The sequence below is a fragment of the Bemisia tabaci genome, chromosome 2, assembly GCF_918797505.1.
Source record: "Bemisia tabaci chromosome 2, PGI_BMITA_v3".
Taxonomy (NCBI): Eukaryota; Metazoa; Arthropoda; class Insecta; order Hemiptera; family Aleyrodidae; genus Bemisia; species Bemisia tabaci.
In genome coordinates this window covers 79346315-79368261 of record NC_092794.1, presented here as the reverse complement: position 1 = coordinate 79368261, position 21947 = coordinate 79346315, and the positions used below count along the sequence as shown (strand labels likewise).

At 38.9% G+C, this 21947-nt stretch overlaps 1 protein-coding gene across 2 annotated transcripts in view; it reads left to right on the top strand.

Annotated features, from left to right (window-relative positions):
- Hira (histone cell cycle regulator-like protein) overlaps nt 1-21947 on the top strand; it is a 72694-nt gene that overhangs the window by 36867 nt on the left and 13880 nt on the right. For both annotated transcript variants that reach the window (XM_072296361.1, XM_072296360.1), the window contains 5 exons: nt 2170-2434; nt 2839-2956; nt 6943-7206; nt 10527-10632; nt 18503-18640. In XM_072296361.1, the coding sequence (XP_072152462.1) occupies nt 2170-2434; nt 2839-2956; nt 6943-7206; nt 10527-10632; nt 18503-18640 (891 nt within the window). The remainder of the gene's footprint in view (nt 1-2169; nt 2435-2838; nt 2957-6942; nt 7207-10526; nt 10633-18502; nt 18641-21947) is intronic.

Genomic DNA, 21947 nt, shown 5'->3' with positions numbered 1-21947 from the left:
AGCTACTTCATACAAAAATGTTAAAGCACAAACTCTTCCCAAAGGCAACCGTAAAAAAAATATCGTGTTCAAAGAGGTGCTTTGATCTTTTATAAATCCCAAAGGCCTAAAAGAATTCATGTTTTTACTTTATTGTTCGCAAGTATTCAATTCCTCTTCCTCTTTTCACACACTTCATTTCATTTAAATTACATTTCAATAGTCATAAAAAATTATTAAAAAATAAAACTAAAAAATTACAAAAATAACATAAAAAAAACCTGATAATCTGCTTCACTAACGTGACAAATACACTTCATTTCATTTAAAGTAAACTGTCATAGTCAGTAGAAAAGTATTAAAAAATTAAAAAAAAAAAATGATAATGAGGGCTTTTTATCACATTTTTTGGTAGAATGTCAGTCTCCACCCTGTATTGCAGCGAGGCAGTTAATTTCATTCATCTTCTGCCACAGAATCATCATCATTATTAAATAGATTCAACTAATTGCTCCGATTCCAAATAAGCTTCTGCACCACCATTGCTAGCTGTGGAGGGCGCCCGGAGCAGCTAGTCTAATTTAGTATGTAAAAAGAGTACACCCATGTCAATTTTAGACCGCCCAAGATTCATCTATCTCCATGCAGAGGGCATTTTTGTTGCTGCTTAAAAGTTTTTGGCAAACCTGCATACAGGACGAAAAGTACCTTTTTCATTGATGAATCTTGAATTTGCTTTAAAAGGAATTAAATCTCCGTAATTTGAGAATGTCGCTGAAAAATAGTGATTTACTGGTTTTAATCAAATAAAAAAATTGACATTTTCTGGCCGAATTTTGCAATTTTAAAAAACGGAAATATGGCAACTGCGGACGCTTTTATCGAATTGGATCTAAAATTATCCACACAGTGTATAACGGTCAGTGTTTTCATGATTTTTGGTTATGATCCCAATTCAAATCTACATTGCCCCGTCAGCCGCGTCATTATCGGATACGTAACTTGGCAACACTGCATGAGGGGATGCAATTCTTTGAGGGAGGGTTTGAAACTTTTGAGGACACCCATTTACATGTCAACGACTAACATACATAGAATTTTAACTTCATTTGACCAGATGGCGGTGGGTTTCGGTGGTCACACATTGGCTTTTGCCACCATTTTACCCTTAAAAATAGAAAAAGTCGAAAATAAAAAAAAGAAACAGCCCCACTTACGATTTTGCGGTTTTGAATTCCTCAATCTAGAGACCTTTCTTGACACTTTTGTCAAAAATAATCGCGGGTGGTCTTCAGAAAAATTAAAATTTTTTAAAATGAACCGTGTCCTCTTAGCTGTAACTTCTAGATGACAAGGATTAAAAGAGACAGCAATTAGGGAAAACTATTGTCTGTCTCAAGAAGGTTGTCAGCAGGTGACAGGGGTTGTGTGATCCCAATGACAGGGCCCAAATTGCTGATTGGTCGGAGCTTTAGCTTTCCCGAAAAAAGGAAGACAATGGAAGAGCTTTGTTATTTCCTAGAATCTCTCCTGTCCTTTTAGTGTTGTCAGCTTTTGTCGTTGCTCTCCGATACATTGCAGCCGTTAGAACCATGTCTCTTGTTTTAAAGAGAAAACTGATCTTCATGTTGGTTCCTTGCGGTTACTAATGTTCTTAGATCATTAGAAAAATGCTCCATAAAGAAACCTTATTTTGATGGTGAAACCATTAAACAACCTATTCTGGTTTTGCTTTGTTGCAGATTTTCTGTGATAGTTGCCTTTTTTGAAGTATGACACAACATTGTTATATTAAACAATTTTGTTTAGATTTTTTTTTTTACTCCTTAATTCAAGAAAATTTTCTGGCAGATTTTTCAGAGACATATCTAGAAAAATTAATTAAGAAAGTGTATTCAGTTGGGGTGGAAATGTGGGATGAATGGAAACATATGTAATCTTGTAGTATTATCATCAATATTTTACTCACTCACATAGAAATGTTTGCAAAATAAGTACTATCCTTATCAAAACAGATGCTCTTGGAATTGTGCATTTTCCAATAGAAAAGAGGAAAGAGAGGTTATGGGAAGTTCTTGAAAAGCTTCGAAACTCGGCCTCAGCATTTTCTGGCAGGAAGGGTGTTCTTATCCTTATTTTGTGTTTTAATCTCTGAAGTTTGCTCGATTTTTTGCTTCCTTTTGCCCTCAGTTCCTCAATCGGAGTGACTCTCTCCGTGAATGTGGGGAAACAAGCTTCCAAAAGACCAGCTGAGAAAATCGTAAGAGGCTCTCTGACAAATATTCTCACACCGATGAAGAAACCTAAATTTATGCATGGAAAAACCACAATGCCAGATAGTCTAACTGCAACAGTTCCTCATCAACAATCTAGTAAATTTTCATCTGCAATCTCAGAGAACTCAAAGTCATTGAATCTACCATCTTTAGAGCTACAACCATTTGAGAGGATAGAAGTACGTTTTTTCCCTCATTTGACTTTCATTTTAAGCATAAGCAAGTGCCTCAAAAATTACCTTAACTATAAGTTACATCTTTCAGAGAGGGATGGAAAACATTTCAATGTTACAGACATTTTCCAACTTTCATTTGTCATCAAAAAATTTAGAAAGCTCAATTAGTTGTATTCTAACATCAGATGCCCGATTTACAAAAAAAAAAAAAAAAAAGAAGGAGAAGAAACCCTTCCAAAAATCACATATTTGAGTATGATCCAAGTATATTTTTTATTTTGTACAAAGGAAATTCTGGGCGTAAGATCCAAAATTTCTAATTGATACAATTCAATTAACAGAAAAGTTATTGGGGGTGATTTGGGACTATTTGTTTACAACTTACAGTTAAATGTCTTTTGTTTCAGATTTCTAATGGCCAGGAGCTTAGAATAAAGAATGATTTCAGTCCAAGCCTCTATGGCGCCATCACGGTAGTTCAAATGCAAAAAGACAATGATAATGTCATTTGGGAGCAAGCTTTTGGTAAGGAAATTTTTTTCTGTATTCGTAGTTTCATAGTCAGGCGAGCAATGGTAGTCACTCAGATGGCATTAGTCACAGGGGGAAAAAATGCATCATTTGGTGAATTAAAATTGGCATTTCAACAGAAGCAATTTAAAGACAAACGATGTGCTCGGATGTTGCTCATCCCACAATGATAGGATCCCTTCAACAAAGGGATAATTCAAGATATTCCAGCAGTGCCTTGATCCAAAGTGCACTACATGGGTGCACCCTCATCAAAAATCTTCTGTAAAACTGAAATGAAAGCAAGTGCACTGCCAAATGTAAGAGAGCTGAGGGAAGGAACAACTAGAAAATACAGATAATATGCGTATGGACTAAGTCATGAGAGGTGCTCATCAAGTGGTGGCCCTAAGAAAGGTTGTTGGAAAAGGGCGAGTTGGCCGGCTGCATGATGTCCGCGAGGTGCTGTGCGATGTGTCTTGTATGACTGACGTTTGTGGAGTGCGCAAAGGTTCTGAGCTCGCTCGCGGCTTATGTAGTCGCGACTGTTGCGAGCTGTGGGCAATGAGTGGTGCTAATTGGGGAAGCGCGTGGCTTGCCACCACAAGCATTGATAGGTGCTCAAGAGTATCAAGTAGGACCAGAAGTCTCAAGTAAGGCTGTAGCCTGTAAAGCTACTGTATCCGCTGCAACTCTGTTTACATCACTTGTATAGGGGAGACAGATATGATAAATAATGGAAGCAATGGGCCTGTGGCAAACTTTTGCTAGAGCAAAAAGAAGAGTTTTTTCTTACAGAGAATGTCTCGAAAATCACGGAGAACGCATCGGCAAAGTCCGAAATGCTCTCCTAACCAGGCATTTGAGGCGCCTCATGAGGTTATGCTGTACAGCATCAACTCGTAGCTTCAGCATCAATGCCGTATGCCCAGGTAGCGGCCGTTCGGGCATACGGCTCCGAGCCTGATGCGCTCAACCTGCCGGCCGCCGGCTTCGGGCATTGAAGCCCGATGCTGGAGAGCCGACCGAGCCAGCCTCAAGCGCTGATGCTGAGGTTTGATGCTGGCTCATGGGCCTCAGCCTCTGAGGCCGGACCGTCGGCTTGCGGCCCGATACGGCCTTAATTTTCGGACCCGCCACCCAGCTTAATTACCGACGGGGCTGTCCCAGAAGACCGCGACCCTCGGACTCGGCGATGAATTCGCGGAACACCCCTTTGTTTACGTTTCCCATTGGCGCGGTGGCCCACGCCGGGGCGCTGGCGTCCGACGCGTCTGCTAATTGAAGCCGCTAATTTTGATGCTGGACTCAGCATCAAAACTGATGCAGCATCAGAAAAGGAGCCGGGAGTCGGCTTCACCAGGTGAAGCCGCCTCAACGGCATATGCGCTCCCCCGGCGCACTGATCGAAGCGGCATGAAAGTCCGCGCCGGGCCTCCGCCTCGCGCGCCGATGCGGCTCCGTTTATGATGCTCCCTCAAACCTCAGCTCTAAATCCCTGCTCCTAACTTCATAATCTGCATAAGAATTTGCGTTTTTTTTTATCTTCCTTCTTCAAAAAGGATACTAAAGCGCAGGTGAACATTTCATTGGAAGAGTCGTTCCATTCAACCCTTGTCCACTAGGAGGTTTCGCAATATTCAACTCTTGTTCACTAGGAGGTTTTGCAATATTCAACATTGTGAACACTTCTGCAGGCAAGTGGAGAGGAGCACAAGGTCAATCAAGGTAAATATCTATCAACGAGAGAAAAACGTGAATGTAAACACGCCGATTGTTATCAGGTGGATAGAATGTCGTCCTGTCGCAAGTGTTTTGGCAGATTGGCATCGCCCATGTTGAATATTGCTTAGCATCCTACTGAGCAGGGGTTGGATAGAAAGATTCCTAACGAAATGTTCACCTGCGCAGTAGTATCGTTTTTGAAGCGGGAAGCTCAGAAAAATGCATATTTCCTACGCAGATCGCAAAGTTAGGAGTGCATTTCAGATTTTGCCGATGCGCTCATTGTGATTTTTGAGACATTTTTTGTAATAAACAACTTTTATTTTTGCTCTAGCAGAAGGTTGCAACAGGCCCCTTTGTCCCAGTCGTCAAATCATAAAGTTTGATTTGTTTTGTGTAATTATTTTATTTCAGTTGTTTCGAAGCTTCTTGCTTCATTTGCCTTAGCGTATTATCAACGACTACCTGATCTTTTGTTCACTCATCTCAGCAGTTCTTCCTCTTTTCATTAAGGTCATCTTCTTTTTATTGGTTGAAGTTGTACAATGCGCTGCCACCGTCGGTTTTCTCTCTTCATTAACCCTAATATTCATTAGAAGTGCCTTCATTCTTTTGCCGATTCCTCTTCCTGCCTGGTCTTCTTAAATATCACAATTTATGTATTCAATTTCATATTAGTACCCCAGAGCCAAGAGGCACCTAACTGATATTTTTGGAAAAATCAAGTTAGTGGCGTTTTTGAAATCTCTATTAACGGCTGTGGGTGTGTGGGGAAATTTTGTAGCCCAATCTCACAATGATCAGGTGAAGAGTTATGGAGTTTCAAAAATTGGAATCTATGGACGGATGCACGGTTTTCCCCTGATATCTCGAAAAGACTAAAATGAAGTCTGGTACCTTTTGGCTCTAGGATACAGATATGTGCCTTACTTCTCTCAATCTGAGTTTTCACCTTTCTAGCCTCTGTAGAAAGCATTTGTCAAAGGATATTTATTTATGGAAGCTACTCCAATTCCGAATTTCTTAAACAATTTTTAGAACTCATGGAAAAAGTTGGAGAGCGGTAATTTATCACATCAAATGCTTCCCCCCCCCCCCTTTAATTGTTGTGAGGTGGTCATCTGTGTCAATCTGGTTTTGTATTTTATTTTTTAATTAATTTCCAGAGGTCCTTTTTTTGGTCTCATTTCCAATATCCTAGCTCCTTCTTTCTCGATTTTGTCATTTGCCGAGGGCACTCTCTCCATTATCATTATCAGCAGCCTGATTCTTGAAAATCACGACCGGACATCGAAAATCAATGTATCACACAGCACAGATAGGGTTATGTCCTACTTCATCTTGTAGACAAAGCGAGATGAAGCTTGAACCATCAAGCAGCAGGTCACTGAAGGCTGCCATCTTGTGTGCTGGCGAGTTGAAAACTAACAAAACTAGCATCTGTACTTGTGGGTTTCTCATAGATGTCAGTCTTCTTTTTTGCTTTCCCTGAGGACCATTTAGACTAAAAATAAAAGAGCACAATTTTTTTCTTTCGCAGAGATAAGATATTTCATACAGCTCTCTTGGATATTCAGTAATTTCTCATGGCATCCTTTTGTTTCTCCTCTCTAGGATGCAAAAGATATCATTCAAAAATGGCCCCCAAAATTTAAGTCGCCAACTGAATCTTCTCCATTTGCTCCTCCTTGTTTTTAATGTAGAGCTTTGCTCTGAATGGCAGGAACGTAACGCTTGACCACAAACATACAGAAATGATCATTTTACAATATTTAAAAGAAGATGATGATCCCTACCATTTGACTGGTATGAGGATTTGCAAGAATACATTACCACCTCCATTTGCTCCACTAGTTCAAAAGAGTATTCAAGAACGGATCACAAAACCGACCTTATGGAAGAGTGGGTCTCATGCTATTTGACTACATTTTTAATCAGTCTTAGGGCTCACCCTCCTGATTAAAAGTTGTCATAGCATTAGAGGAAAATAAATGATTATCCACTGTTACATTGAAATCGTTGGTATGGATCTTTTCACCCTCATGTTCTCACTGTAGATGTCCATACTGTGCAAGAGGATACTTGCAGATCTAAAAATGTTTTGTTGCATTGGTTTCCAGATATTGTTACGTTGGTTTACTTCAACTTGTCAATGAACATGAGCTTGACATCTAACATGTTCTCCTTAAATTTTTTTTAGAGCTATCTCTTTCACTCAACTTCACGTCGTTTTTTGCCTGGCTTATTTCATTGCTCAGTTTTTCAAATATTTTCAGGCTCTCCGGTCTGTGGCTGTGTTATCAATTCTAAATATGTTGCTCTTGCATTCTCGGACACTCTCCATCTTCTCAGTATTAAGACAGGAATGCATATTATATCACCTATTGTACTTAAGGCATTACCCAGTTATATTCATCTGAACAGCAAGTCTTTCCTTTTATATCTGGTTTCAACCGGACATTTGAGTGTGATCTGCGTAGATACTCTGAAGACAACTCTGTCTGACATTAGCATTTTCCATTTGTTCCACCAGCAAAATGGTAAGTTTTCATTCCAAAATCTTAATCTTAGTAAATCTAATGCAGAATCTAGGACTTCATCATCAAAAGGTAAATATTGCTCGATTTCTTCCAGTAAAATATAAAATTTGTGGAATATTTGTAAAATGTTTGCTTTTCATTCTCTGTATGTATAGTTTAATTTCCAATATAACCCAGGGTGCCATCACATTTTAACATAGAATATTCATTCCTTTTCTCTAAACTAAATTTGGCAACTTGCAGCCCAGGCACCCAGGATCTTCTGCTCAGCGAAGTCTGCGGGATGCTTGTTGCACCACTGAGTTCGCCTTTTCATATGTTAGTTTCTTCACGTTCGTTTTTTCATTTATTTATTTAATTATTTTTTTCAATTTATTTATTTTTAAACTTGTAACTAAATGCCTTTATCTCTCTGTTGCAAGTTATTTTGTCTAGTTTTCTGAAAGTCCATTGATTCTCTCAATCTCAAACTGTCAGTTATTTTTAATCACAAGTTGCTGCAAGTTCAGTACAATCTTTCTATAGCGGACTCTCAAGGGGCCGACCACCTTTGCTGCTACAGAGAGAGGTCTGCTATAGTGAGAGTATGACTGGAACAGACAATAAAGCAACAGAAGATCAAATCGCGCGAACCTGGGGGGGAGTGGGGGCAACAATGAAGAATTATGATGTACCTCTCGCACTCGATGTAAAGAAAGAACCCTGCACAGAGCATGGGCTCAGCGGCTCTCTATGAAAGTCGATGAAACTTTAATAGATTGTTATAAAGTTCATAATTATGGGAAAGCCAAAGAATTAGCTCATTTTTGCGAGTAGAAGCCGAGATATTCGTAATTGAATCCGGACTATTTTCTATCATGCCGCAGCATGACTGAGGAATTCCGAGTCCCTTTCCTCTCGTTGTTCAGCGTTCTCGATCAGACCTCACGTCACTCACGGGAAGATAGGTGCTTATGCGCTCGGCCGGTGCGAATGCCGTACTCCCTCCCTCTCCCCGCATTTGTCAAACCTGCTTCAGCAACTACATTTCAGATTAAACCGGCCGGCGGCGCCGCACATTGGTTCCAGAGCCCGATCTAGGCGGCATTAATTAGAATATCACCCTTACCACCGTGCAACATATGCTTCTATGAGTTTTTTGGGTCGCTGATCACGAATTTAAAGTCGATTTGACCCTATCGTTAACCATAATATGGTAAATGTGCGTAAAATAGCAAATTCGCACTCAACACGGGATTAATAATTTGACAACGTGGCTCTGTGCTTGAACAACTATGATAATCTTGACAAATTTAATGATTATAGTCATCAAGAGCGATCTACTATTTTACTAATATTTAGACCCTGGTATGACCCTGGTGAATATTTTTGTTGAAGAGGGGGGGGGGGTGCTGTTACATTGAATAACTTCACGAAGCATCCAGTCAGCACGATCTGTTTTTGGAATCTACTTCTGGTTGCAGTTTCAGAAATGGCAGTATTAAAATTCAATAAAAGGGTGTCGCCCCTATCAAACCATTTCGACCAGTGAGCAGGAAAAAATTCACGAAACTGCAATGCCTGTTGATTTTTTAATTCCAGAGCAACCTTAAATTTAAAATGTTGTAATGTATTTTTTTCGCTTCAAATGGCAAAAGATATTTGTATCCGTACCATGCATAGGATTACTTAGTACTAACTAGAAATGGCCACTTGAGACCCGGCAAAGTACCTGGTTGTTTTGGGCCGTTTTAGTAGCAGTAGATCATTTTTAACACGAAAAATTTTGATCTCCTCAGAGTTTTGCACGCCCATGGAAATGATATCTTTGGGTAATTCTTTGGAAAACCGATTGAATAAACTTCCTTCTGAATGAATATCATAAGAGAAATAGTTTTTTGACATTGCCTGAGAGGTCGAACGATATCACCCACCCGTCACGCGAGCCACATCCAATACTCATGAGGGCTGAGCAGGCGACTTTAAAAGGCTGTATTTCACAAATAGGCAAAAACTGGCAAAAGATATTTATATCTACATCATGCCTAGGATTAGTACTAACTAGAAATGGCCGCTTGAGACCCGGCAAAGGCCGGCAAAGTAGTTGTTTTCAGCCATTTCTATGGAAAATTACGCGAAATTAACGTAAAATAGCGCTATGTCTAATGGTTTATCTAGAGCCATAGACTTAATGTAAAGTTATGATTTAAACATCTTAAACCTTCAAATTCACTTGAATATTAGGATTCTACCTTCAAAACCTTGTTTCTTTGCCCAAAATGGCGACAAACCTCTATTAGGAACATCACTCGAATGAGATAAATGAGGAAATGGATACAGCCGCAGAGAGAACGGCCTGCGCGCTCACCTTTAGGAGCTTATCATTTCCTTATCACTCATCCAATCATCATAATATTTGGCCGAAATACCCTCCAGAGTATGTAGTGTCGACCAGTTGTACTATTTTTCAATTTTTCCAAAAGTCATTTTTTCGAATTAATGCCGCCTAGATCGGGCTCTGGAACCAATGTGCGCCGGCACGGGAGAGGTGCGAGAAGGAGGGAACTCCATATCGCACAGCCCGAACGGAGCGTCCTAATGAAAGGAGTGAGTGTAAACCATGCGACATCGTAGTTACCTGGTGGGGAGAGGGGTTTCCTGGCCGAAACGTTCAAGCAAGGTAAGGCGACGCGGAGAATTTACCTCCACCGCACAGAAAATAGTCCGGGATCAATCGTGAATATCTCGGCTTCTACTCGCAGAAGTGAGCTAATTTTTTGGCTTTCCCTTAATTATGAACTTTATATCAATCTATTAAAGTTTCATCGACTTTCATAGAAAGCCGCTGAGCCCATGCTCTGTGCGGGGTTCTTTGTGATCTTCGTTTGCTTCTTACCAATACGGAAATGGCACGCACAACCTTACGTGTCGGCGACATGTCAAACTTTAAAAATCCGAAAACATGTGTCACTTCGACCCGCCCGAGACTGCAAGGCCTTCGGTCGGTATGATCTCCGCTGCCAGACCGCCGCTCTAGAGAAAGCCGCTGCCGCTATACAGAACGGAAAATACGGGTATTCAACTTAAGAAGTTCAAGGGGCCGGCCGATTTCGCCGCTACAGAGAAATTTCCGCCGTTAAGACGGCCGCTATAGAGAGATTGTACTGTATAACAAAAACGTACCTAGTCGTACCAAATTTGAGCTGAGAAAAAAGGGTTTGAAGTTCTATTCCTCCATAAAATTCAACGCCAAAGACAAAGTTTACTCACTATTCCTCTTCAAATTATTTTTTTTAACTTTAAATTTTTGGCAACTATAATTAATATGAATTTTTCCTCAGGTGGTGAAGTCAGTCTGAGAAACTGTACAGTCTCGGAAAAAGGAGTTCCAATGATAGTATTATCAACTTTACAATCCTATGTGTATTCATCGGACTTCCATTCATGGTAAATGTATTATTTTCATGCCTTAGGAAAATTTTTACTTCGCTTTTAATTTTTTTTTCTTTAAATATTATAATTTAAATGGTTTTTTTGTCATGTTTAATTTGTTGACATCAACTTTGTTTCTCTTATCTTCAAGCTGAAAAAAGGATGATCACTGCATTAAGTGTCCGATGGATGTATGAAAATTAGAAGTTTTTTCAATTTCTAGCCGTGAGTTTGACGAAATTATCCGAAAGTGAGCAAAATTTGATTTTAACCAGATTTTATCTTCAGCTAAACAAAATAAACGAGTCTATACGAAATGTTAGCTTATTACGAACACTGGTATGTCGTTTCTTGAAGATATTGCTGATTTTCTGGTCTTCAGAGGAATACTTTCAGTCTTTTGGAACGTTTGTCAGTGTGTGGTGAGAAAAAGGCAAATCATGGCTTGCATGGCATTGTACTAGTAGTCCAGTCATTCTAGCCAAAAAAAGGGCCTAACCTCGGACAAATTAGCACAAACTTCTCTTGTGTTTTAAAGCGCTCCAAAACATGTCTTGAGCCCCCCCCAAAAAAGTTTACCATTAGCCCCCCTCGGGAACACAGTCAAAATTGCTTATAAGAAAATGGCGGCCGTCTGAAATTACGTATAAATTGATTGTTGGCTTCATCAGCGTTTTCCCGCGTGATTCTAGTGCATCCAGTGAAAAAAATTATTCTTGTCATTTTTTCGAAGTATACAATTCTGCTTACAAATATGTATTAGTTTTTTTAATTTTGACGTGTTGGTGCCGAGCTACGAGATCAGATACCTAAAAAAAGGCTAGAATTTTCTTGAAATTTCAAGTTTCGTTTGTAACTTTTAAGATACAGCTTTGGCAGACTTTTATCTCTCAAAATGTTGGCACCAATGGAAAGAGCATGAAATTTTCTTTTCCGAGCACAGATTACATCTAAATTTAACTTAAGGTATAAGATCTTTATAGGGCCTTTATGGAATGGTGTCAAATTTTAGACCGTGGGCCAGCAAGGGGTAACCCTCCCCCCCCCCTCCCCCCCGGTGGGAATTTTGAAGGTGGTGATTTTCTTGAAGCTCTCGACTAGTAGAATAAGTTTTTTCTTGTTTATGTGAATTCTATCGTGGTGGGAGGGGAGTAAGCCCCCCCAAAATTGCTCAGAATTCCGACTTTTCCACGAATTTTCCCATTTTTTCTCGAAAAGGCTTGATTTTAGGGCAAAATCCCAATAACCAATCTGAAAGCTTGGAGAAGGTTGGTAATATCATGAAATTGTTTATCCCTAAAATGATAGAGCATAGCTTTGGAGGGGATAAGGGGGCATTTTAAAAGTGGCGCGGTAAATTTTGTTATTTCTCTCGTAAAGTACTCTAAAAACTGTGCTACTCCAGAAAATTTCAAAGCCGTAGCAATAATTTAAAGGTTGTAAAAAGGCACACCGTGCGGGGAGATTGTTGGTGAAAATTGGCGAAATCGCACGGCGTGGCCACTTCGAGGGGAAGAAAAGAGCATTTTAAAATAGACGAGGATAATTGGGTTATTTTTTCCGTAAAGTACCCTAAAAAATGTGTCACCTCTAAAAATTTCAACGCCGTAACAACACTTAAAAGGGGAGAAAAAAATTCGCGAAATGGCGGGAAAACGCGTCTTCGCACACCACGCTCGCAACTTTAGGCTCTTTGAGGCGCCATTTAAAAATTTTTTTTCTCCATTTTTATTTTGTTCCCGTTATTTCCTAATCAAATGGAACCATTTGCAGGGTTCCGCACTTTAAATTTCCGAAAAGTTAAAAATAAGGGCCACCCTACTCTACGTTCCCTGACTAGGTACGGCGTAATAACGTATCCCTTCAAATCTTAAAAGTCTCTCACTGCAGCTGCATGGGTCTCCCCGTTACTCTTATTATAAAATAAGTAATGTTTTTAAATTACCGCTCCCCCACCTTTTTTAATTTTGGCTTGGGAGCCTAAGAAACGTATGACAGTGCATGACAATGACTCGTCCTGAAAGTCGCCTTTTAGATTGGCATTTTCGCGGTTATTTAAATTTTTCGTGGGAGGGAGAGGGGAGGATAAACCCTTCTCCTCCCCCGCCCCCTCCCCCCTCGTTAAAATATGTTAGTGTGAGCATGTCAATGACAAGCTCTGAAAATCGTCTTATAAAGTGGAATTTTCGCGTTTAATGAACGTTTTTCGTGATTGTTTTTAGGGGGAGGGGGAGGGGGAGGGAGGAGTATGCACCTCTTTCCCCTTGTCACCTCCTCCAAGAATCCACATTGATGTTCTCTCAGAACAAACGCTACTTGCTTTCATTTTGCCGCCCATTTTCGCGCATAACGCTACTTCAAGGAAGCGGCCAATATTAACGGTTTTCGTAGGGTGGGTACTGCTGGGGGCCCCCTCCCCCCCCACGAGGGGTTAGACCGCACCTCGAATGAAAATCTTTTGCTCTATCATTTTAGGGATAAACAATTTCATGATATTACCAACCTTCTCCGCGTTATTGGCGAGAAATCGCGGCGAAACGGTCATTTTCGCGGGAATTTGAGATATTTTGACATTTTAAGCCGCCCTACCCCCCCCCCCCCCATTTTGGGGTCGCCGCGGGTCATGGCCAAAGTCAAACATAACTTTTCTAAATCGAAATTTTACGAGCTTTCAGATAGGTTATTTGGAGTTTTGCCTTAAAATCAAGCCTTTTCGAGAAAAAATGGGAAAATTCGCGGAAAAGTCGGAATTCTGAGCAATTTTGAGCCACGATAGAATTCGCATAAACAAGAAAAAACTTATTCTACTAGTCGAGAGCTTCAAGAAAATCACCACCTTCAAAATTCCCACCGGGGGGAGGGGGGGAAGGGGAGGGTTACCCCTTGCTGGCCTACGGTCTATTTGACATTTTTTACTTACTGTAAATTTTGGCTTGAATTTCGATTATTGTGACCCTTTTTCACGTATATTCGACTATTTTTGAATTAAATTTTGTTCTTAATTTGATAGTCATGGTACATATTAAAGGGAGAAGCACCTCAGAGGGATGGTCGACCGGGGGGGAAGGGGTGGTATATCTGATCTGTTTACTGTTTGGACTAGCTATTGCAGCTAAAGGTTCTAAGAAAAAAACTTTATAACACCTATTTGTCGGCAGATTTTCATGAAATTTGGTGTACCCCAGTATATCGACCTAGGAAATTCGAATTTGACGTTACTTTCAGTCTGAATCAAAATTCAGGATGACGGAAAAAAGATGGCGGCAATAATTTGTTAGATACCTGTTTATCGACTGATTTGCAAGAAACTTAGTATAACCCTGTATTTAGCCCTAGAGAATTTGAATTTGATGTCGAATTTACCCAGAATTGAAATCATGAGGATTGAATCATGGGAAGAAGGTGGTGGCTATAATTTTTTAAAATTAAAGATGGCAAGTACAATTACAAAACTACCTACTTTAAAAAAAAATGACACTTTAGTGGTTTCAACTAATTCTAGGTTTAAAATGAAGTCTGTGAAAAATTCACCGGAAGCATCCAGTGCTTAAGCATCGAAATGTGAGTTTGAACTCTCTTTCTGCCATAAGGCTGTGTATAATAGTTAGCAACTTCAAACATGTTTTTCTCGAAATAGCACTTATTCGCCTCGTCCTCCAAGCAAGTGTTAAAATGCAATTTTTTTAGTATCGTCGAATATTTAATTGAAACAGATTAAGAAATACAAACCAGGTAATGAAATAAAGTATCTAATAATTTTTTGCTCGGTCCATTGAAAGCTAAATAATATTAAATAATGTGCGGAATGTCGCATATTCGGCTGACGAGATGCCGAGGGCAGTAACATTTCAATGTTTTTATTATTTTCCTTCTTATTTACTTAGATCTCTTCATTTCTTACAAGTCTGCGGTACGTCACGTAAAGCATAGGTGCAAACCCCTCTCCCCTGTTGACAACCCCGCCCCCCGCTGACATCTGTACTTTCGTTATAATTCTTGTTCGCGCTTACGCTAGAGTTGGCTGCTCAAAAGTTCCAAACCTTCAATGGTGTATTGAATTTATCATAATAATTGTTATTAGTTTACTATTGATTCCTCCGATGCAAAAAGACCCGCTCCCCGAGCTGCCGCTATTACACAGCCCAATCCCTCACGTAAAGCGCTTCACGGCGGTGGCTATGCTCGCATCGTAACTTCCCTCATATGTGAGATGTCCCATTCCGCAACATTTGTAAAAACCCTTAAATGTACAGATTTCGTCAAGCTCTGTCCTATTTGTTTATTTTTACGTGAGTGTATGCATAAATACGATGAAAATTGCTTTCACTTTGTATGCATGGAGTATCTGTTAGTTCCGCACTGGCGGTCATATATCCATTTGCGTTCTTCGTAGAGAGCAGGGAGGAAGAGGTTGGTCAGTTTCCCCTCCTATTATTTATTTATGTTACGTTAAGTAATTTTTGCTCTCCAGAAATGATTGAAATAACTTCTCACGATTGATGGAATATTTGCCGTATTGATATGACCTTTTGAGGGATGGTGTTTTGCATAGAAACTCAACTTTCTGTAAATATTGCCATTTTTTACAATTTTAAATAAAGCCGTGTCAAACCCAATAATTATGGAAATTTTTGAAACGAGGTACCCTATCTTATTGTAAATTTTATGTACTTTCACGTGGTTACAGTGGTGTTTTGATCAAACACTTTTAAAATGCTTAAAAATTAGAAAAATGGAGCTAAAAACGGTCTTTGTTCAGAAAAATGTCATTTTTGATCCCAGAAAAAATTATCCTACCGGCAAATATAATTACTGAAAAGGATGTTGAACACATCTTTCTAGACCAAACTTTAATGTACTTTTTAGTTACATCATTTATTTTAACTTTAAAGCTCATATTAAAGCAATAAAATCTCAAAAATAACTAAAAAGTTTAATTTCATCATTTTTTTTAAAACTTTTTTTAAACCGAAATTCAGTGCTAAGACCCCTCAAAAATGTTTTACGGCAAACTTCAGTAGCCCTAAATTATAGGAAATTTTATGAACTTTTCATTTCGCTCCTTGTTTTTTTCGAAAACGCCTTTTAACACGTAAGAAATAAGAAAAACCGCGGGGAAATGTTTTAGGGCAAATTGCAATTTTTTTCAACATTGCCTCCGCATTTTCATGAGAGACGCCAAAAATACAAATAAAGGTTTATCTATCACACAAAATCTACCAGCTTTTCGATGATTACCATGGTTTGATGGAAAAAATTGTTTGCAGCCATGGAAATCCATAAAAACCTGAGATAAAGCCTTGTTATTAAACAATTTGTAAATTTCTAACGTCGCAAAAATTGGCCTCTAAGTACACTTAAATACCTTCAAAAATTTATTCATTAACTTTTTTTAACTTTCATGTGCTATTACATTGGTACCATGAAATTTACTTCAAACAAAAATGACTAAACTTGAAAACTTTGGGTATAATATTAAGAAAGTGGTTCTAAACCGAGCAGCCGGGTTTTCCAATAGACAACTTTAACGCCTTATCTAACTCTCTTTAAAAAATTCGAAACAGTAATTTCAGGTATGTAATTTTTTGGAAATTTCATGCTCTAAACGATTATTACCATCCCTGAATCGTATTCTCAGTTTCCAGCTGTCAAAAAGCCGAAAATCGTTGAAATTCTGCAATTTCTAGAGAAATCATTTTTTAGCGTACTTCCCTCAAATACGCTTTTCGGGTACATGTTGTAAAATTCAAAGAAAAACCAGTGTGTTTTTCGTCTTGCAAATTTTATCACCTTTCAAAGAAGTACATTTAAGTGATACTTTTTTCGAGAAATAATTGATCGAAAGCGCTGGAAACGGGAAAAAACAGCTGAATTTGTTGTTAAATATTGACTTCATGCTTTTGAATGATTCGTCTCACAATGAGGTCATAAAAGATGAAAAGGTAAAATGAATGGGTTTACTTATGTAATATTTAGCGTACTTTTCAGTGGTGTCGTTGTTTTTAACCTTAAATTAATTATTTTGACCTAAAATTGGTCAAGAACAAGAAAAATCGTGAATTATCAGCAGATATTGCCGGTTGTTTTTAAATAGTAAAATTCGGAAAGAAAAAAAATAATAAAAGCCTAGGTTTTGTATATGATTCTTAATGAAAAGAGCCTCGCCAAAAAGGTTTGTTTTTTAGCCCCTTTTTGGATACCCGAGTTGGTCAACCGGACAAGGCTCAAATGAAAGCTTATGATAGGGCAAACTTCCAGGAAAAGTTTCAACTTGAAGTGACCCCTCGTTTAGGCTGTACAGCGTTGCCAATTTTCCATTTTCATGTGCTATATCGAGGGATTCTGCATCATCATGGTTCAACAGACTAGTACACCCGAGTTGGTCAACGAGACAAGGCTTAAGTGAAAGCTCTTGGTAAGGCCAACTTCCATGCAAAGTTTCAACTTGAAGTGGCCCCTCATTTTGGCTGTACGGCGTTGCCAATTTTCCATTTTCATGTGCTAAAATCAAGGAATTCTGGACTATCAGCCCAGTGCATTATAGTGAAACAGACTTGTACATCGGTCTGCAGGCTAAATACTACCCTGAGATTGTATAGAAACGCAATTAAAGGCCATCGTGAACTTTTCGAAGCAGTGTTGCAAGTTGTTTTATTTATATTCTTAACTTTTGTAATTAATTAAAATTAACTTGGCAACATTGCTCTAGGAATTCAATTTTTTTCCATAAGTAGCGATCATTTACTATCATTTGGTAATGTTTCTAGCCCACACTCGTCAAAGTTATGGCCCATGAAGGTACGTTTTCCGCCAAAAATCTCGAAAATACCCTCATTTTATGTTCAAAAAACAAGTAAAAAATTGGTAACACTGCTTCGTAAAGATCACGATGGCCTTTAATTGCGTTTCCATACGATCTCAGGGTAGTATTCAGTTTGTAGACCGATGCACTTTCTGTTTAATTATGATGCACTTGACCAATAGTCCAGAATTCTTTGATTGTAGCACATAAAAAATTAAAAATTGGCAACGCTGTACTGCCTAAACAAGGTGTCACTTCAAGTTGAAACTTTGCCTGGAAGTATGCCTTACTATAAGCTTTCATTTGAGCCTTGTTCCGTTGACCAACTCGGGTATCCATTAAAAGGGGCTAAACTTGGTGAGGCTCTTTTATGATCTCTCAAACTGATCTTTTGCAATTTTTTTGTTTGACGCATTATTTTTTAGTTATAAAGGTAAATCCGAATGTAAGTCCCGTTTGAAAATCGCCGTAAGCCGCCATTTTGAAAAACTGCGGTTTGACCACTTTCCTGGTGGAAATTTTTGGTAAACTTTTTTTTCTGTCTTATTGGGTACCTAGAGACCCTATATACCAAAGGAAAAGTTTGTGCTAATTTGTCCGAGGTAAATAGCTAGAATGACTGGACAATAGGAAAAAAGGGAATACACTCTGCATGGCAGCGTCGCACATAAAACAGTTCTTTGCCAGGTTTTGTGGGCTTTGGGTAGCTACGTCATGTGATAGACCGCTCTAGAATATTCATGCGAGCTCATGTGAAAAACTTGTTTCATTCAGATGGATCCAGTACGTTCATTCCGGTCAAATTTGATGAATCATGTACTTAATGACAACTTGCTGCTATGTATTTCACTAATTTTGGACGTAATCTCAATAGCCCTCATATATTGTTTAACATCTTGGCTAAGCATACTTCGCAATTCCTCCCTCTGAAATTTGATGTTTTTCAAATCAGTCTAAATATGTTTGACCACATATTTGCTCGTACATTTTTGAACAACTGCACATATTGCCAAGCGTAAGAGTTTACCTAATTTGGGGCCATGTACATTTCTGAGAAATTAATTGTTGCCTTTTTGTTAACAGGCTTCTAGTCAGTAATAATAGAGATGCAATGGTTCGAAATTCTATTCATCAAACTAGGAATGATCCTTCGGCAGTTCTGAAAGCCACAGGAGAGCGAAATCTTCCCTTACATGCGCTACAACACCATAACTTCTCAAGGCAAGGGAAATGTAGCAATGAACTTTGCCTGCGCAGTTGATGTTTTCAATACAAAGACTGCCGGGAGTTATTTTCTAGATTGAATTTTTATTAGTTATTGTTTGGATTGCTGCGATGCAGTAATTATCTCATTTTCATTTTTCATCCTCTTTGAAGTAGTCTATTCATCTCCCCTCTCATGTTCTGTTTGTTCGACTCCAGATCAACCCTTTGAGTCTCATCACTATTTGCTTATTATTGCGCAGCCATCTATGTATTTTTTCCGATCATGTTTTCAAAGAAGTGTGTTGAAATATTAATTTTCTATTTAAGTTCTTAGAAGTTGTGAAAGGAGAGACATGGATCATGAAAGATTTCAGCACTGATTATGCTCCATCCTTTTTCTTATAATTTCGTTACGATCCCTCTGAAGATTATAAAATTCAAAAGTAGAAGCATCAAGATGCCAATTTTCTAACAGAGTTTGAGGAGAACAGTGAATTTTTCACCTCTTAAACTCATGTTTTCCATTGCCACAGTGTTAAATTTTTAGCAGTCTTCGTCCTACAGCATCTTTACATTGCAGAGTTTTTTATCTGCAAAAACTTCAATTTTTTTCAATTTTCATTATATTCAATTTTTCATTTTTATTAGCTGTTGCTATCGTCTTTCTAGCCCCAAAATAAACGCATGAATCTGAGATCATGCCAAGTCTTCTGTACCTTTGGAGCTTGGATCAGCAAGCGAACTCTGTGGTCACCACTCTAGCAGTGCTATGCGCGTTAAGTACCAAAAAATTAACTTTTCTCGAATGGATTCTCGCAAAAATGTGTTATAGAAGGTTCTTACATTGAAGCTTGTCTTGCAGGATAGGTAATGAAGAACATGCAATGATGAAAACGAATATTGGCTGTCTCTAAATTCTTTTATGATCAGTATTACATCTTTCTGTCTACGCTCCTTTAAAATCTAATGTTTTAGCTTTGCTTTAATGTAACTATGACCTTATATTTCCTCATACTTACGTTATCATTTCTCCCGTTCTATGTTTAACTGGACCTGCAAAGTGTTTCCAGTACTTGTCCAGGTCTTCTGGATTTGTTTCAATCAGTGCTGTTTCTAACATGAGAACTTTATTAAGAAAATTGTATTTCAATGAGCTTTTTCTCTCCATCATGAGAATATCTGGTTTTATACATAGGTACCCCTAGGGGTCCAAAGACACCCTCAGGGCTGTCTATTCAATTTCTGATAAGCTACTAAAGCAGTTTCGTCAAGAAGTAGTAACGATAAGGAGACTCTTACAGGTAGCGATCAATCATAGTCATTTGAGGTGGTGAAAACCAGCAGTTGCCTCGTTCATCAGTTTTAAAAGCCAATCAACCGAACAGACAGGTATGCTTTGTAACCACGCTTTTATTAGAGGCTTATGTCTTTTCAATGGAGCTGACCGTCAATGATTTGTTTGAACACCCTTTCTCATACCAAGTTGAACTCAAGACAACTAACAAACCGCCTTTGTGCATTGTTAATGCAAAAGAGCTTGATGCAAAAACGGCTTTTTTCGCCCCCCCCCCCAGCTCCCCCCAAAATTTTTTGAGGGTCTGAAAATTTGGGAAGAGAAGCGCTCAAGTATGAGTAACCAATAGACAAAGTCTGAAGAAATTCCAGAGGGGGGGGGGGGGGGGGAAAAAAAAACCGTTTTTGCATTAAGCTCTTTGAAACCAAGAATTTAGCTGCACAGTAGCTTACACCTCAGTCTAGAAGCAGTTGACACTTGAGAAAAATTGGGCTGAAGCCTTGTGGGTTTTGCCGACTGGCGACTTGGACGGTCAACCGTTGGAATTCGGCGGTTTACCTCTAATCTCCACCGCGGCGGTGCGTTTTCGGGGGTTCGGCACTCTCAACGTTGTGACCGACCGCCGCCATATTTGTTTACGAAATTATCATTACCACCTTCTCGTAGAGTACCTTTATAGACAGAGTATGGCCATTCGTATCTTTTTACTACAGGAAAACTGTTCCGCTTTTTGATTGGTCAACGAGTTTTTAGGCTTCATGATGCTCTTAGGGCCGTAAATAAACAAACAAGATGGCGGCTCACCGTAACATCGATGAGAAGCTAAATTTGACAAAAATTTCAATTATGCGGCAGTAACAATTTAAACGAGCCTATCTACGAATAGCACACGAAAAACACATGAAAACATTGTTAAATTGCCTTTTACCTTCATCACAGGAGGATGTAAGATGTGCATAACCTCAATCTTGCTTGCTGATAACGGTCATCTTGTTTGTTTATTTACGGCCCTAAGAGCATCGTGTCAGCCTATTCGCTCGCGACCAATGAAAAACCGGAACAGAAATGGCCATACTCTGTCTATAAAGGTACTCTACCTTCTCGCACGGTCGCATGCCTAAGCATCGTGTGCTGGTCAATTATAGTATAATAACTCCAAATTAATTTAATTTAAATCGTTTCAGTCGTTCCATTTTAGCCTCAATAAACGAAGCTCACCATTACGCGAACGTAAGTATTTGTTTAATTTTTGCAACTGTTTCACTCCACTTGTTCATTGTTCTAATGTCTTCATGAAGTGGGTTTTCCACCAGAATTTACGTATAAAAGTCACCAAACGTTTCTGATTAATTGGTATGAATATGTAGTATTCTCAAATTTAAATGTAGTAGCGCTGCTTGATTTTGTAACTTTTAACTTCGGAGTTGTTTGTGATACCTCTTCGTTGATGCATCAGAGGTAACACCGGCCTCTTGCCGTAATGTGTCAATATTTGCAAAAGACATCGAACATCCAACAAATTCCATTGCTCTCAGCAGTATAAACCATTATTTCAGTATTTTCCAGACCAAGTGCAAATAACAGAGAGGATAAATGCCTAAATATCTCATGACGCTTGCTGCCTGTTGAGCTGATTGTTTTACTCGTGTTGGGGTCAGAACAAAGCTGAATCAATGGCTTTTCTAGTTTAGAGGGAAGGAATTTATCTCAAGAGAATCATTTGATTCTGTTGCGCAGCCTCTCATAACACAGCCAGACCTAAAGTCCACATGCTTCTTTTAAGGTCAGCAGCCAGTTAGGCTGAATGTACAATGCGTTCTCTCGTGAAATCTTACAATAATATTCGATTTGTAAAGATCTTAAACCCGAATTAATGCAGGCAATTGACTCCTAACAGAAGTTAATATAAGTGAAAATTTTTTTCTTAGGCCCCCAGCTACTTTATCTGCAAAGTGAAATCTACATTTTAACCATTTATGCTAGATATTCCAGAGAAATTGGTCAGTGATGAGTCTAAGTGTGTAGACT